We start from the raw sequence: 15,502 nt of genomic DNA, 5'->3' as shown, positions 1-15,502 counted from the left end.
CCGCAGCCAAAGTTGTGAGAATCGCGACTCAAGTCTTAGAATCTTACGACTTTACAATCCAAACTAGCCCCTCTGATTCTACGATTTTGCTCATAAAATCTTAGATTCTACGATCGTGATAGTTATGATTCTACAATTCACGATCCTAACAACAGAGCTCCGATCTGATTTAGAATCGCGATTCTCACAACCTTGCCCGCAGTTCTCTCTCTCTCTCGCGCGCGCTCGGGGCGAAGGCGGCGCGCCGGCGACGACGAGCTTGTGCCGCCGCGAATGCCCGGTCTTCTCCCCCTCTTCCCCACGCCTCTCGCGTGTCTCTGCGCCGGCCGGCCACGCCGATGGCGCGGGAAGCCACGCCGGCCACCGGCGACGGCGTCACGTCACCGCGCCGCGCGAGCCGAGCTGACCCTTTTCCCCTTCCCTTCTTCCTCTCTTTCTCCACCACCCACGTCTCCTCTCTGTGTCACCGAGGACAACGACGACGTGAAGCAGCGGTGCCCCCTCTGTCCCCATTGCCTGTGTGCGCGAGCTCCCGAGGTTGGGCGCGCCACCATCAAGCGGTGCGGTGGTGGTGCCCTTTTGCCCCCTTGGGGAGGCTTTGTTCTTCTTCCCTGCACCTCACTTGCCGATGCGTGTGGGGATCGAGAGGCACTCGCGCGGCCTTGCGGCGACGCTCTTTGCCGGCGAGGCCTGAAGCCCTCTCCGGTGAGCTTTTGCTGTTTTTGTTATCTTTGCCCTGCTTGGGTTCTTTGGGGATGGGGAGTTCTTTTCTGTTTTGTACCGAAAATCCTAAACCAATCTCTGGCTGATACCATTGATGCAACCACTAGATCGTGTAGGATAGGATTCCGGTAACAATAGTGATAGGTTTTACCTTGTCCTGCACTTGAGGTGCTCCCACTGGCATCCATGGTGAGATGATGACGGCGACGATGACAGAGAGATGGAGAAGTGGAGGTGGTGCTTCCCGTGAGCATCGCACTAGCCCTAGATCAAAAGGGTTTGTCGGTGGGGTGTGTGGCGGCGGCAAATCTCGTAGTTCGTGTCCCAGCCCCTCACCTCTATTAATATAGCGCGGGTCACAGGGGTCCACCAACCATAATGGATTGGGCACCTCCGATCAGGACACGTGGATCAGGGGTCCGGTGGGCCGTTGGGCCAACACGGGAAGAGATCAATCTAACAAGCGGAGCTCCAACGCAGCGCCGACGGGATGAAGCATGGATATGAAGCACAGAAGTGGTCGCAGGATCGCAGCCATGGTGGGATGAAGGGGGGAGGGGGAGGGCTCGATGTGCACCGTTTTATCCATGGAGCTTGCAATACAGTGATTGGGAAAGGTAGCAGGCTAGCAGCGGCGGCTGCAACACTATTCGATGACGAACGGCGAGCGAGAGGATTCGCATAGAAAAAAGAAGGCTGGGAGGAAACGTGTGCGTGAAGGTAACGCTGTAAGAGCAAGTATAATAAGATACAGTCAGCAGACTTTAAGGATTAAAATATTATATTTCTGCTGAGTTGGATTAGAGAGAAGAGGAGAGAGAAGGGAAGCACGTGTTCCTAGGTGCTTTGTAAGAATGAAACGTGGGTCATATATGATAAAAGTAGTACTTTTTTATAACTAACTATTGTACAAGCTAGCTATAAGGTGGGCTATAAGACTGTTTATAGCCAGCAGTTGGCTATACTATTAACCATGCTCTAAGGTGAGGAAGCGATGGGCCTAATCCAGAGAAGACATGCGTCAAGCAAGCGTGGCGGTTGATGGAGTGGAAAACTAGCCGATTGAATCTGATCGTTTTCCATGGAATCCTCTTCAACTTCTAAGTAGTAGCAGTAGTACAATGCACTTCAGCTCATACTATGCTGGTGTGACCTCCTCTACTCGTGTGTGTACCAGCACTTCACTAGCTTGTGCTTCGTTTCTCAAGTGTTTGTCCGAGCTGGTGGACTTAACAGCAGCTGTAGATTATTTCTAGTCTATAGTTGGACCAAGACGCATAGGGCAAGAAGTAATTAACATCATAACACATCAAAATACAAGCATGGGGTTTTCAGCCTACACGGCATTGTTTTGATCCAGTTACATATCCATCTGCATCCAACATACATATATCAGTGCTGAAGGATCCCCGTGGTCCTGCCGTACTCAACGAGGTCGTCGAAGATCTCGCCTAGGTCATTGCGCTTGAACTCGAACCCTTCCCCAATGAGCTTCTGAGACGATAAACACACTCTCGGCTTCTCATGGGACCCAGCAAATCTACAGAAAGTATGTACTCGCATGTTGTTAAATCCGTATTAAAATTAAAAGTAGAGGTATGCTTCGGTACAACCTCCCTTCCTCACAAAACGTATAAAGGAGAATGTATACTCGTCTCGTATTATACACTATAGGCGTCATACGTATACTATATATATGAGGTAGATATACATATGGCGGTCTATAGTATACAATACGAGGTGGATATACATTCTTCTTTATACGTTTTATGGAGGAGGGGTTGTACAGAAGCAAAAGTGTTAAAAGTAAACATGCACTCGTGTCAACGGGCAGACGGTTAGCATACCGTTCAGGTTTCACGTTGTACCGTGGGTACTTCTCGGCTAGGAGATGGGCGAGCTGCACGAGGGTGGTGTTGTGGCTGCAGCAAATATACCTGCCCGCCGACGACTCATTCTCGGCTACAAACACCTCGGCGTGACAGAGGTCATCCACGTGGCATATCGACACGGAGTCGGTGACCGACTGCAGGCCTATCAGGATGTCCAGCTGTGTCACATCGCCTGAAAAATGGAGAAGACACGCAGACATATACATATGTCACCAGTCAAATTAACACTCATCTACTCCAGTAGCAAGCATCGATCATGTTGTATAAACAGAGAAATGGTATGGAGGGACAGCTCTCTCACCAGACAAGAGGGAGAGGGTGACGGGGACGCTGGTTCTGGCCTTGGAGACCGGCGCCGCGCCCAAGGTGAACACGGGCAACACGGTGACAAGGCTGATGCCGTTGTCCTCGGCGAATTCGATCGCCGCCTTCTCCAGAAGCACCTTGGACACCGCGTAGTCCTACGATGCAAATTACAGGTGCACAATAGCTTCAATGAACGTAAATGTACGGGCCAGAGAGAACGAACACACGGTTTTGTTTTATGTACCCAAGTTGGTGGCTTGTTGGCTCTGAGGTACTCGACGTCGGACCAGGAGCCCTCGTCCAGATCCAGCACGTGGCCGCCGCCCTGCAGCGGCCTCCTGGACACCCCGGCATCCGACGACGTCAGGATCACCCGCTTCACCGTCCCGGCTCTCACGCACGATCTCATCACGTTGAGTGTTCCTTGCACGGCCGGCTCGATCAGATCCCTCTGCCGTCGAACACGATGCACAGCATGTTATCCGCAAAGAGAAGAAAAGTGGCATGATTGAGTTCGCAAAGTCTCTTTTACCGGTGCCGGTATGTACCGACATAGCATCCATCATTCGCATGTTTTATGATATGTGCATAAGTGAGGGTTCATCGATCCATATGTATAACCAGGTATAATAGAAGCTCATCACTGAGAGACGCGTTTTGGAGGCTGAGCTCCATGAAGGTCTTTATTTAAAAAAAATCAAATTCAATTTTTTATGTTTCAGAAAAATCTAAAAAAAATATGCGTGTATGTAAGGATGTAATCCACGTGTATGTAAAAATTCATGATGAAATACCTTGAATTGCGACCTGTACAAAAAAGAAAATTCGCGACCTGAGAGGATGAATAGTATCATGTGTTAAACAGCCCCAGATTTGTCTTTTTCACATAGACCTCCTTTCAATGTATTTTGAACTGAAAATTTACACACATGTATGTTATATCTTCATGTATATCTGTATTTTAAAAAAAAAATTGAAATGTAAAAATATGAATTTCGATTAAATTTAAAATTCGAATTTAGAGGCCTCACTGGTGACCGAGCTCCAAAAGGGATTTCCGCTCACCACTCGTATTCTTAGAGCATCTCCAACAGCCGCGCTATACAAGCGCCGCGTCGTAAAAAAGGCTGTATTTAGCGCGCGCGCGACGCGGCGGCAGCTCCAGCGGGTGCGCAAAAACGGCGCGCGCGCCATTTTCAATTGAGCGCGCTGGTCGAAACGCAATCCCGCGCCCATTATTTGCTGCGCCGGCTTCCGCGCGCGCGACTCTCCCGCGCTCGCTCCTTCTTTCTTCTGCGCTCTCTCCTGCGCTGGCTGTGCACTCTCTGCGCTCGCTCTGCACTCTCGCGACCTCCCCCATCCGACCGCGCCGCCGCCCCCATCCGACCGCGTCGCCGCCGCCGCTCGCGCCACCGTTCGGCGCTGCCTCGGCCTATCCCCGAGCCGCCGTCGCCGCCCGCGCCCGCCGGCGCTTCCCCGACCTGTCTCCGCTGCGCCCGCCGCCCGCGCCCGCCGTTCAGGCGCTTCCCCGGCCTCCCCGCGCCGCCGCGCTTCCGCCCCACCCCTCCTAGTTCGGCCGGCCCTCGCGCGCCTCCGACGCCCGAGGATCTGATTGAAGATTGGTGGGTATGGCATGGACGACAAAGAGCATGATTTGATTGCATTATTTGTATTGTATTGTTCATGAATTATTGGTTGTGTTTATTGCATTATTTGTTGTACTGAACGAGAAACTATTTGTTTGAGTTGTAATAACTATTTATTGTTGATTTATTTTGTTTGTTTGATCGTTTTTCTCACTATTTTTTGAAATATATATGTGGTTTGTGCCTGCTGCGCGCGCTGTATTTTTGAGCACTGCTGGAGTGCGGCGCGCGCGTTGCATTATAGCGCGGCTGTTGGAGCCAGCGCCTATCCCTGCGCTAAACCAGCCAGCGCGCGCTGTAAAAATATTTTTTGGGCGCGACGCGAAGCGCGGCTGTTGAAGATGCTCTTAAAAGGTACAAGTAGATCCCAGAGAATTGCATGCATGGTAGAATTAAATATATTGACTCTCTTCTCTCCCACACTGCTACACAACAACCATACATTTATCATATTTATGCTAGTTTAAATTATATGGCAGAATTGCATGCATGACAGAATTAAATTATATTTTAAACCATAATTTTATTTTTGAAATTATATGTATATTCGAACTTCTGGCGTCAAGACCTTTAGAATGAGATCCCTCTTGAATACATTTCAAACGTGTATAAATTCAAATGTTTGAAATGAGTGAAATCACTCTCCTGAAAGGAGTGAAATAGGTTTTTAGAATTGAATAAATAGGTTTTTAGGAGTGAAATAGGTTTTTCGTGATTGAGTTGCAAAGTACTGCAACGCTAACGGTGGGGTGGACAGGATCCGAAGTCTCCTGCGGCCGAGAGCGAGTTGTCAGAGTGTGAGTGGTGGCTGAATGGCTGATGGCTGACAACTTAAATGGTGTACCTCGTGCCAACAACCACAACTCCAACAGTCGTACACATGAAAACGAAACTTTGGTGGAGATTTTATGTTTACCTCGGGATCTGCTGAGCCGATGTTCATCGGGGCGGCGACGAGGAAGGCGTAGTCGCAGCCGGAAACTGCATCGTCGAAGCTTCCTTCTTGATCCAGCCGGGCACGGATGATCTCCAAGGGGCCAAGTGCTTGCAAGTCCTTGAGGTGGGAATTCTTCTCCGTGTCATCTGCATACAGCTTACAGTAGGTAAGTTAGTGGGTTGAGACCGAAACAGTTTGCATCAATTTCAGCGTGATGATTCGGGTAGACAAACCGATGCTGCCCTGACTTTATCAAGGGAAGCTGAATGGATAAACTAAACATGTTTAGAACCTACTAAGAGGTCGCTTCAAAGTTTAGAGCCCATGATCTGACCTCAAAATCGGAAAGAAAAGTTGCTGAACTAGGCACGAGACAGAACTAGAGGCGACCAAACAAGAAACGAACCGGGGTCTCTGACCGTGGTCTTGACAGCGTAGCCTTTCTCGAGCAACAGCTTGATGAGCGCCGAGGCGATGTAGCCGCTCCCTCCGGTGACGCACGCCGTCTTCCTTCCCTCAGCGGACGACATCGCCGGCCAGTACTCGATCGTACCTCTCGTGCAAAAGACAAGTATGATTCGCTCGCTCACCTCGCTTCAAGAACAGAGGTTATGAGGTAGTTCCTCTGGAGTGGTTGTTGGCACACTATAATGGCCTGCAACCTGCGAAAGAGGAACCCGCACTAGACAAGTCGCTGGCTAGTATTACTCCCTCCGTCGCGGTACATTAGGCATATTACAAGATGTACTATAACCTAGGCATGTAAAGATTGGATAGGAGAAGAAATTAAACTGTAGAGGAAGCTAATCACACTATTCCTTTCTCAACGAAAAACACGCTATTAATTAGAAGACCTCTTCAAATTCAAAAAATATGACGCATATATTACATGCATTGGTCCTACAATTAATAGATGGGGTCTAATTAATATGCATGCAAGTAGTACTATTGTAATGTGTCTTAATGTTTTGGGATTATTTGATTTTCATAAGATGCTCAATGCACCGAGACGGAAGGAGTACTACTAGTGGCGTAGCTAGAAATAAAATGAAGGGTGTGCACACTATTAAAATCTTAGGTCTATTTTAATTGGCTTAGATGGGTCTTCAAAATCTGCTAATTTTTACATGCTAAAATAATGTTTTTTAAAATTTTGGATATGCCATGGCACACTCGACACACCCCTTAGATACGCCTCTGAGTACTACCAACGCAGAAGGGGTTTTCAAGAAGTTGAAAATTACACTCAGAATTCACTGCCGAAAAGTGATGATGTCGCTGGTGGTTGGTCACTAGGTCTGTGCAACATCTTCTATACAACCCACCAGCTCAACCGTGAGCAATTTGGTGAGCGTTTCTCTTATGTGAAACGATATTTTTCAGCTGACGGATTATCACCTTCGTGGCCATCGCCTTGGTTGCATGATGTGTGTTCCACGTGACATGGTCGACCTAACTTTTCATGATTTCTCCTTTCTACTTCCTTCATAAAAAAATATTGTCTTTAATTTGTCTAGATATAAAGTATCTAAATGTTCTAATCACATTTTAGTACATTTAAATACATCCATTATTAGACAAGCTAAGACAAAAAATTTAAGACCGGAAAAACACAAGGTCTCTGTTACAAAAAAAATATGAGGACTTGCGAGCGATGGATGACACAATATAAAGTACAACCAAAGTGACGAGTTTAGAACATATATAACTGGATCCCTTTATCCGTTTGAAATGTTCGGACAGGCCGTTCGATCAATAACGAGTCACAAAAACGCGATTCAATTAGAGCCTCATATCCGTCTCAAACGACTTAACTAATTGACATTTTTTATATACATCTCAAATATGAGGACGATATAAGGGCTCGCAAAAACGTCCGGGCACGTCCGGTCAATCCGTCACCTAGGACGCGATCCCATCTCTGATCACATTTTTCTTTTTTATATATTATTTTTCTTTCTCTCTCTTCTTCTTCATCAATCATATGCAAGTGAACGAACATATGAAAAAAAATATGAAAAATGCGGCTGCATAGTAAGAAAAATAAAGACTCAAAATATACATGGACGATCACTAACCGGACACATCCACGAGCGTATAGGGGTCATATTTATTAAGTCCGGCTGTAGATGTTATTACATCCCGTCTCCCCTTGCAATTTTCTTCAATATAAATAAGGCAAAACGTATCTACAATTTCACGTAGACAAAATGCAGTCATAAGACTTCACTCACATGAAATCACATTTTATTGTTCCCATCGATCACATATCGGTCGGTGTCTAAAGAACATGTCAATGGCGCAAAATCCCGGTGCTCCTTCCATACTCGACAACGTCATCGAATATCTCACCAAGGCACTCATGCTTGAAGGCAAACCCTTCTCCGACGAGCTTCTGAGACGACATGCGCACTCTCGGTTCCTCGGGGCATCCAGCGAATCTGCAGAAAACTTGTGTCAGTGGCTCACTCAACTATGAACACTTGTGCATGATGGGAATTTCTTCTTGTATACCGTTGGGCATTCACGTTGTACTGCGGGAATTTTTCTGCCAGGAGACGGGTGATCTGCACGACGGTGGTGTTGTGGCTGCAGCACATGTACCTCCCCGACGAGGTCTCGTTCTCCGCGACGAACACCTCGGCGCGGCAGAGATCCTCCACGTGAATTATCGACACGGAACCGGTGACAGACTGCACGCCTTTCAGGATTGTCAGCCGCGCTTCGTCGCCTGAAAAATATGCGTGGTCACGTGCCAATATCACCGGTCACAAGGGAGCAATGTAAAAAAAGTCTACCATCCATTGCTATCTCCAAGTTTCAGTTCGCAACACGCGAAAATAACAGTGGGCTATAGTTCAGGGCTCTTTTGCTGCACCTTTCAGTTTGTAAACGGTAACTGATCAAGTTGAAAAATGGGTAGGGGTTTCCCATGGTTCACTTTTTGTGACAGAGTTCATACTTTATTAAGTATAGTTAACACTATGGTCAAAGTTTGATACTACAAAATATGAAGGGGTCGACCCATGGACAAGGGGAGCTGGTTAGAGCATCTCTAGTAGAGTCCTCAAACCCTCAAACCTTTAAAAATAACCATTTTTTTTACGGTTTTTATCGAAAAACGACGTGGACTACAACCCTTAAAACCGTAAAAAAAATTAGAGGTCCAACCCTCAAACCCCTTCCCAGCCTGTAGAAATGAGGGTTGGGAGGGAAAACTCCCCCCAACCCGCACTCCTCTTCACACATCGCGCGGGAGGGAAAACTACCACCGCCTCCCCAGCTCCTCCGGCGTCCTCGCCGCCATGGAGGCTTCCCCCGCCGCCGCGCCCCCGCCCGCCGCCGCGCCAGCCGCCGCGCCCGCCCCCGCCCCCGCCCCCGTCCTGCAGCCGACCGTGGCCGATGTGGTGGCGGCGACCCATGTCGGGGCCAAGCGGCGGCGGGCGGGCCTCGCACCGCCTCCTGCCGCCTCCACGGCTCCCGCCCCGGCCACCGTCCCCGCCCCGGCCACCGTCAAGAAGAGCCGGCCGAAGGTGTCCTCCCGTGGGCCGCGAGGGGCTTCCTCCAAGGTCGCCGTCGCGTCCCCGAAGCGGAAGAAGGTCGCGGCGCGGAAGAAGCCCGCGACCCCGCCCGCCGCCGTCGCCGAACCTCCTCCCGCCGCCCGACATGAGGTACAAGGAGATGGCCGCTTCCAAGGGCAAGCCATTCCCATTTAAGCATCCTTGGGTAATTCTTCAAACCTTTGACAAGTGGAAGTTGAGGGATCAAAAGACCGCACCCAAGAAGTCGGCAATGCTTAGGATGGATGATAGTGAAGATGAGGAGAAGGAGAGGAACTTGGGCAAGCCCGAGGGAACCAAGAAGGGCAAGCAAAGGGTGAAGATGGAAGGAGAGGCATCAAGCCTAAGGGAGAAGATGGAGCAAATGATGAAGGCAAGAGAGGAATTGACAAGGAAGACATTGGAGACGAAGATTCTTATCACCAAGAAGAAGAAAGAGGTCAAGCTTGCACAAGTTAAAGCAAAACGTGAAGAAGCAAAACGCAAGACCGACTTGGAGAAGAGGATGATCAAGGTGAAAGAGGCAAAGGTATGAAAAGAACTCATGGTGAAAGAGAAGGAGCACATGATGATGTCCAAGAAGGACATGGATCAAGAACAATTGCAATGGTGGAAGGACTACAAGGAGGACATCGCAAAGAGGAAGAGGATATTCCGTGGTGCGTCCACTACTCTTCGAAGTGACACTCCGATGAGTGGTGGTGGCGATGGCGGTGTGGAAGACTCCACCACCGGCGACAATGGAGGTGCTTGATGGACGTGGAAGTGGTCTAGGAAATGGCGTCAAGTGCAACTTTTTGGTGATGGTGCCGATGAGAGGGGGAAGATGATGATTGTGTGATGTAAAAACTATTAAACCATGCATCAATGATCTTTATTTCCGTGTTTGTTTGAAGGTTTATTATGTTTTTCTAGTGAAAATTGTGCAATGCCAAATGACAGTTTTAAGGGTTGGGGTTGGGGCAAAGATTAGAACCCTCAAACCCAACCCTTATAACGGAATATTCTGTTATAAGGGTTGGATTTAAGGGATCTAGTCTTTGCCCATGTTTTTCAACCCTTAAAAGTGTCAAAAATAACCAATTCTCAACCCTTAAAACTGGTTTTAGATTTAAGGGTTTGAGGGTTCTACTAGAGATGCTCTTAGAATCGCATGGGCTGCTGGTTAGTTCGGGCCGTCTGTCGAACAGAGTGACCGTTTTGGTGTGATGTACTCCTCCGCTTTTAAATATAACTTATATTAAAAAAATTATACGAATGTATGTAAATATATTTTAAAATGTAAATTTATCCATTTTGTTTCATGTATGGTCTATAGTGCAATTTTTAAAAAAAACTTATAGTTACGAACAAAAGCAGTAATGCTTAAAAGCTCTGTTGCATGCCCCCTTATCGGGAGCAACTAGTTGCCGAGCGCTCCCTGAGAAGCCTTTCAGCGATCGCTTCCGCGCGCCGCCACTTGACGCGTTTCTAGCCGCGGCCACGTGTCGTGTACTGAGCGTTTCTTTCGAATTTTGTTTTTTTATTTTTTTCGTACGCGTTTTTGCTCTTTTAGAGTGGTTTTTTCTGATTTTTTTGATGTTGTGGTTTTTCATCAGTCTTTCGTAACTTTTGGACGCGAAAAGCGAAAAAACGCGTTTTCCTTTTTTATGCGAAAAACTTGTTTTCTGTTTTTTTTGTGAGACGCATGGTTTGCCTTGTCGAGAGGCACGGCCGTGCCTCTTGGCAGAGAAAAAATGTGTTTTCATTTTTTTGCGAGAGGCACGGTTTTGCTTTCACGAAAGACACGATTTTGCCTTCCCGAGAGGCACGTCCGTGCCTTTCGGAAAGGAAAAAATAACGCGTTTTTTGTTTTTTTTACGAGAGACACGGTTTTGCCTTCGCAAGAGGGACGCCCTAGAAAGGAAAAAACGCGTTTTCCGGATTTTTTTTACGAGAGGCACGGTTTTGCTTTTGCGAGAGGCACACCCGTGCCTGTCCCGAAAAGATAAAAAAACGCGTTTTCTGCACTTCTTTTTTTTCCGCGAGAGTCACGGTTTTGCTTCCATGACAGGCACGGTTTTGCCTTCACAAGAGGCACGCCCGTGCCTTTTGGAAAGGAAAAAATAACGCGTTTTCATTTTTTTTACGAGAGACACGGTTTTGCTTCCACGAAAGGCACGGTTTTGCCTTCGCGAGAGGCACGCCCGTGCCTCTCCCGAAAGGGAAAAACGCGTTTTTTGGTTTTTTTTTTGCGAGAGGTACGGTTTTGCTTCGCAAAATGCACGATTTTGCCTTTGCGAGAGGCACGACCGTGCCTGTCCCGAAAAGAGGAAAAACGCATTTTCTGCTCTCTTTTCTTCACGAGAGGCACGGTTTTGCTTCCGTAAGAGGCACGGTTTTGCCTTCGCAAGAGGCACGACCCGTGCCTTTCGGAAAGGAAAAAAAAACGTGTTTTCTGTTTTTTTCTATTGCGTGAGGCACGGTTTTTTCTTCCGTTTTTTTTCGTGAAACAAAAAGTTCGTCAAAACCTATCAACATGGGATCTAGTTTTGCGAAAAAGCCAACGATGAAAACGGTTCGAGATTTGAACGCACGGTTTTGGAGATAAAACATTTTGAAAATACAGATCTACGAAAGAAGGGAAAACTCCCAGGTTACGACAAATGGCACGCATGCAGTGCGCCACTTGTCGCAACCTATGAAGGTGAAAGTAATCGTTGGAAGGTATATTCGTTAACTAGTGATTTTGCCCCTTATCTCGTGTGTTTGTCGGGGAGAGGTTTGTACGTATCCTGTAATAAGAGCATCTCCAGCTGCCCCCCTCTCCCCAACAGCCCCCAGACGTTTTTTTATCACCGGTGGAAAAATACGTCTAGTTATATCCCAAGGAGCCCAATTTCCGTCGGTTGGGTCAAAATTCACGCCGGCGGACCCAGCCGAACCCAGCACGCTGGGAGGCGACCGGGACCATCGACGAAAAGGAAATTTACGCGAAAACAATCCACGCCAGATCCGTCCTGTGTAGTCGTCCTCATCGCCTTGCCTCGGCTCCCGTGTGATTCAACGTTGTCACAGGTCAGCCTTTCATTGATGGTAAGCCACTGTCGTGCGTCCGTGCACTTTCCCGTCGTGCATTCACACCGCTCTTTCCCGCCACATGTCTACGTCGCTCCTCTCGCCACTATAAAAGCCGATCTTCGCCGTCGCTCGTCGCACATACCAGCCATCTCTTCGCCTACGCTCTAGCACCGACCACCTCCTTCTCTCTCAAAAACCCGAGGGAAACGCAATGGCGGAGAGCTTTCTCGGTGATGGGGTGGCGACCAACGGCTTCGGTCACCGATGGCTGCACGAATGGGAGGCGCCCCTGCTGCAGGAGGCGAACTACCCGATGCCGCCCGACATGCCCATACCGGGCGCATGTCGACTGAGTGATGCCGGCGTCCCCATCCTTCCGTCGCCATCCGACGCGGACCGCCCCACCGAGATCGAGGCGATTCGGGCCGGCTTGCCGGAGGATGCTCGCGTTGTGGACCGCCTACTTCCAGTGCCGCCACGCCGAGCAGCTAGCGTCTACCAATCGCGTCCCGATGTTGAGGGGCCCAGAACTCGGAGGGCCACCGTCAACGGTGGGGCGCGCCCGGGCGAACTCTCTTTGATGTCCTCGCGCACATCGAGGGAGGCAACGAGCCACGACTCGAGTACCTCGCGTCGTCGTTCTCTCGTCACAGCGGGAGCTCCTGGGTGCCGAGGCGCATGGACCCATCGTCCTAGTCATCCTCTCACTCCCGCTCCTTCGGGACAGCGGCACCACTCGTCCCCGTGAAGCCCGAGCCGCAGGAGACGCCGCTCCGCTGACGCTGCCGCAGCGGCAACCTCGTCATAAACGAGGGCCGTCACGTCCCATCCCCTCCCCGCGGCCACATTCGACCGATGAAGCCGAAGAAGGAGCCGACGACCGTGGTTAACCAGGAGCATGAGGACATGGCCGCTGACCTGAAGTGCCGCCTCGCTAGGTCGTGTGTTGACAACCTCAAACAGGAGATGGAGCGCCAACACCGTGCTGTGAAAGAAATTACCGAGCGGTGCCGCGGCCGTGACAAGGGAGGCATCGTCTTGCTCTCCGACAACGACGAGGAGTTCACGACGCCGAGGAAGCCCCTCCGCAATCGCGATCCAGAACAGGGTTGCAGCAAGGACGCCCCGAAGGATGGCCGCCGAGCGACGGTGACGACGGCAATGGCGGCGACGACTACACCGTCTTCTACAACTTTCTCGGCATGGACAAGGCGTAATCTTTTGAGCTTTTTTATCTATGTTTTCTTATTCGCCCAAATTTCAATGAAACTGTCTATATTTCGTCTAAATTGACTGAATTTTGTTGAGTTTGGGCGTTTAATTTTTTTTAAGGATCGGCTAGGTTCCGTTCGCGGCTGGGAATTGGTGTTCCCCAGATTAAAAATTTCACCAACGACGTACCAAAAAGCGCTATTTTTCTTCAGAAAAACGCTTTTGAGGGGTCAAACGAGCTGGAGATGCTCAGTCTGCTGCAGCTACTTGTGGGTGTGTCGAGAGCTGTGAAACGTTGCTGTGAACACGGACGCAAAGGTAGCAGGGATGCTTGGATCTCTCACCAGACAACAAGGAGAGGACGACGGGAACGCTGGATCTTGCTTTGGCGACCGGCGCCGCGCCCAGTGTGGTCACGGGCAACACGGTGACGAGGCTGATGCCCTTCTCCTCCGCGAATTCGCTCGCCGCCTTCTCCAGAAGCACCTTCGACACCCCGTATGCCTGCGATGCAAATCACATCGATGGAACCAATACTGTGGACATATTTCCAATTTTCCATTGATGGGGAGAGGGACTGAACACAAAGATTTGTGTTGTGTACCCAAGTTGGTGGCTTGTTGGCTCTGAGATACTCGACGTCGGACCAGGAGCTCTCGTCCAGCACGTGGCCGCCGCCCTGCAGCGGCCTCCTGGACACCCCGGCGTTCGACGACGTCAGGATCACGCGCTTCACCGTGCCTGCTCTCGCGCACGACCTCATCACGTTGAGCGTTCCTTGAACCGCGGGTTCGATCACATCTCTCTACCGTCGGACACAAAGCAGAGTAAGTTATCCATGAAGAAAAATTAATGAGACCAACCCGGGCTAGACTAGCCTGCTGATATTTTTTATAGAAAAAAATTCCGTAAGCATCAAATGTTAGAGCCGACGCTTGAACACCAATGGGCTGGTTGCAAACTCCAACGTCAAGCCAACTGAGCTAGTTATCCATGAAGAGAAGAAGCTAGATGCCGGAAGAACAATCGTGTGAATGAAGACGAAACGTCACGTAGATGGCTGTGTACCTCAGGATCTTCAGACAACATGTTCACCGGAGCGGCGACGAGGAAGACGTAGTCGCAGCCAGAAACAGCTTCGTCGAAGCTGCCTTCTTCATTCAGATCGGCACGGATGATCTCCAAGGGCCCAAGCGTTTGCTGCAGGTCTTTGAGGTGGGAGTTCTTCTCCATGTCATCTAGAATTACCGTATCTTCAGTTAGAAGCGAAAACAATTGCAAGCAAAAGAAGATGAATATGCAGCAAAACGGTCTTTAGGCATGCATAAGGTCGAACTTGGGATTTGTAGCGCGGGGCAAAATTAAGGTCGGCGCCAGCAAATATCCGAAATTTTCAACTCGAACTTGGGAAAGAAAATCGCCGGCACACACACAACAACAACAGAGTAGAACTGGAAGGAGGAATCGGAATCGGGTCCAACCGGGGTTTCTGACGGTGGTCTTGACGGCGTAGCCCTTCTCGAGCAGCAGCTTGATGAGCGCCGAAGCGATGTAGCCGCTCCCTCCCGTGACGCACGCCGTCTTCCTCCCCTCGCCCGCCGACATCGCCGGCCGATGCCCGATCGATCTGGCGACGCGATCGAGGGAGGCTGCTCTGCCCTGCTCTGGTCTGGCCGATTGGCACACTGGCTGATAAAGGTCCTTTTGGTAGATGATAGTGACTGACTGCATTATTATTTTGCAGAGTACAGAGGACGAAAGAGATGATACGTACTCGGAGTACAGCTCGTCCAGTGGTGAGTTGCTGTACATAGGACGACTGCGAGCATTTAGTCAGTAGGGCACTTGAGGTCGACTTCACGTAGAGAGTGAGATATCTTTTCCCTTTTGTTCAGAAAACTTGCGCGCAATATGAGAGGTTTACAAAAATTGTGGTATCCCTCATGCTTTGCTACCTCCTTTATCCCTTTCCATCAAAACGATAAATAGAGTGAATCTAAGTTTTTCACACGCCCCGCGTCGCCTACCTGGCGGCTCAAGGGAGGAACCCTAGCCGCCGCCACTACCCCTGCTCCCCATTGTCTCGTTGATGTCGGAAGGCATCCCCGACGAAGCCACCAGTTCAAGAAAGGTGATGACGGGACACTTCCCTGCCAGTGCGACGCA

At 49.6% G+C, this 15,502-nt stretch overlaps 2 protein-coding genes across 2 annotated transcripts; both read right to left on the bottom strand.

The window, feature by feature from the left end:
• Positions 1-1,999: 1,999 nt before the first annotated feature.
• Positions 2,000-6,211, bottom strand: LOC123427968 (anthocyanidin reductase ((2S)-flavan-3-ol-forming)-like). The gene is made up of 6 exons (XM_045112114.1): positions 5,911-6,211; positions 5,484-5,650; positions 3,166-3,372; positions 2,917-3,076; positions 2,571-2,787; positions 2,000-2,263 (listed from the first exon to the last, which is right to left on the bottom strand). Exons 1-6 carry the CDS (start codon positions 6,032-6,034, stop codon positions 2,116-2,118), a joined length of 1,023 nt encoding a protein of 340 aa, XP_044968049.1. The 5' UTR covers positions 6,035-6,211; the 3' UTR covers positions 2,000-2,115.
• Positions 6,212-7,596: 1,385 nt separating this feature from the next.
• LOC123427967 (anthocyanidin reductase ((2S)-flavan-3-ol-forming)-like) lies at positions 7,597-15,163 on the bottom strand. The gene is made up of 6 exons (XM_045112113.1): positions 14,818-15,163; positions 14,405-14,574; positions 13,941-14,141; positions 13,681-13,840; positions 8,019-8,235; positions 7,597-7,945 (listed from the first exon to the last, which is right to left on the bottom strand). The coding sequence occupies exons 1-6, from the start codon at positions 15,146-15,148 to the stop codon at positions 7,798-7,800; spliced, it is 1,227 nt and encodes a 408-aa protein (XP_044968048.1). The 5' UTR covers positions 15,149-15,163; the 3' UTR covers positions 7,597-7,797.
• Positions 15,164-15,502: the final 339 nt, after the last annotated feature.

The sequence above is a fragment of the Hordeum vulgare genome, chromosome 2H (genome assembly GCF_904849725.1).
Source record: "Hordeum vulgare subsp. vulgare chromosome 2H, MorexV3_pseudomolecules_assembly, whole genome shotgun sequence".
NCBI lineage: Eukaryota > Viridiplantae > Streptophyta > Magnoliopsida > Poales > Poaceae > Hordeum > Hordeum vulgare.
Note: the sequence above shows the minus strand (reverse complement) of the source record. Positions and strands in the feature narration are given on the sequence as shown.

Excerpts from the sequence above, each read along its gene's own strand:
- LOC123427968 (XM_045112114.1), bottom strand. The coding sequence starts at position 6,034 with ATGTCGTCCGCTGAGGGAAGGAAGACGGCGTGCGTCACCGGAGGGAGC. Across the intron at positions 5,651-5,910 it reads GACCACGGTCAGAGACCCCG|ATGACACGGAGAAGAATTCC; the intron begins GTTCGTTTCTTG and ends AGCTGTATGCAG. Across the intron at positions 3,373-5,483 it reads TCGGCTCAGCAGATCCCGAG|AGGGATCTGATCGAGCCGGC; the intron begins GTAAACATAAAA and ends GTTCGACGGCAG.
- LOC123427967 (XM_045112113.1), bottom strand. The coding sequence starts at position 15,148 with ATGTACAGCAACTCACCACTGGACGAGCTGTACTCCGAGTACGTATCA. Across the intron at positions 8,236-13,680 it reads CGTCCTCTCCTTGTTGTCTG|GCGACGAAGCGCGGCTGACA; the intron begins GTGAGAGATCCA and ends CATATTTTTCAG. Across the intron at positions 7,946-8,018 it reads TACAACGTGAATGCCCAACG|ATTCGCTGGATGCCCCGAGG; the intron begins GTATACAAGAAG and ends AGTTTTCTGCAG.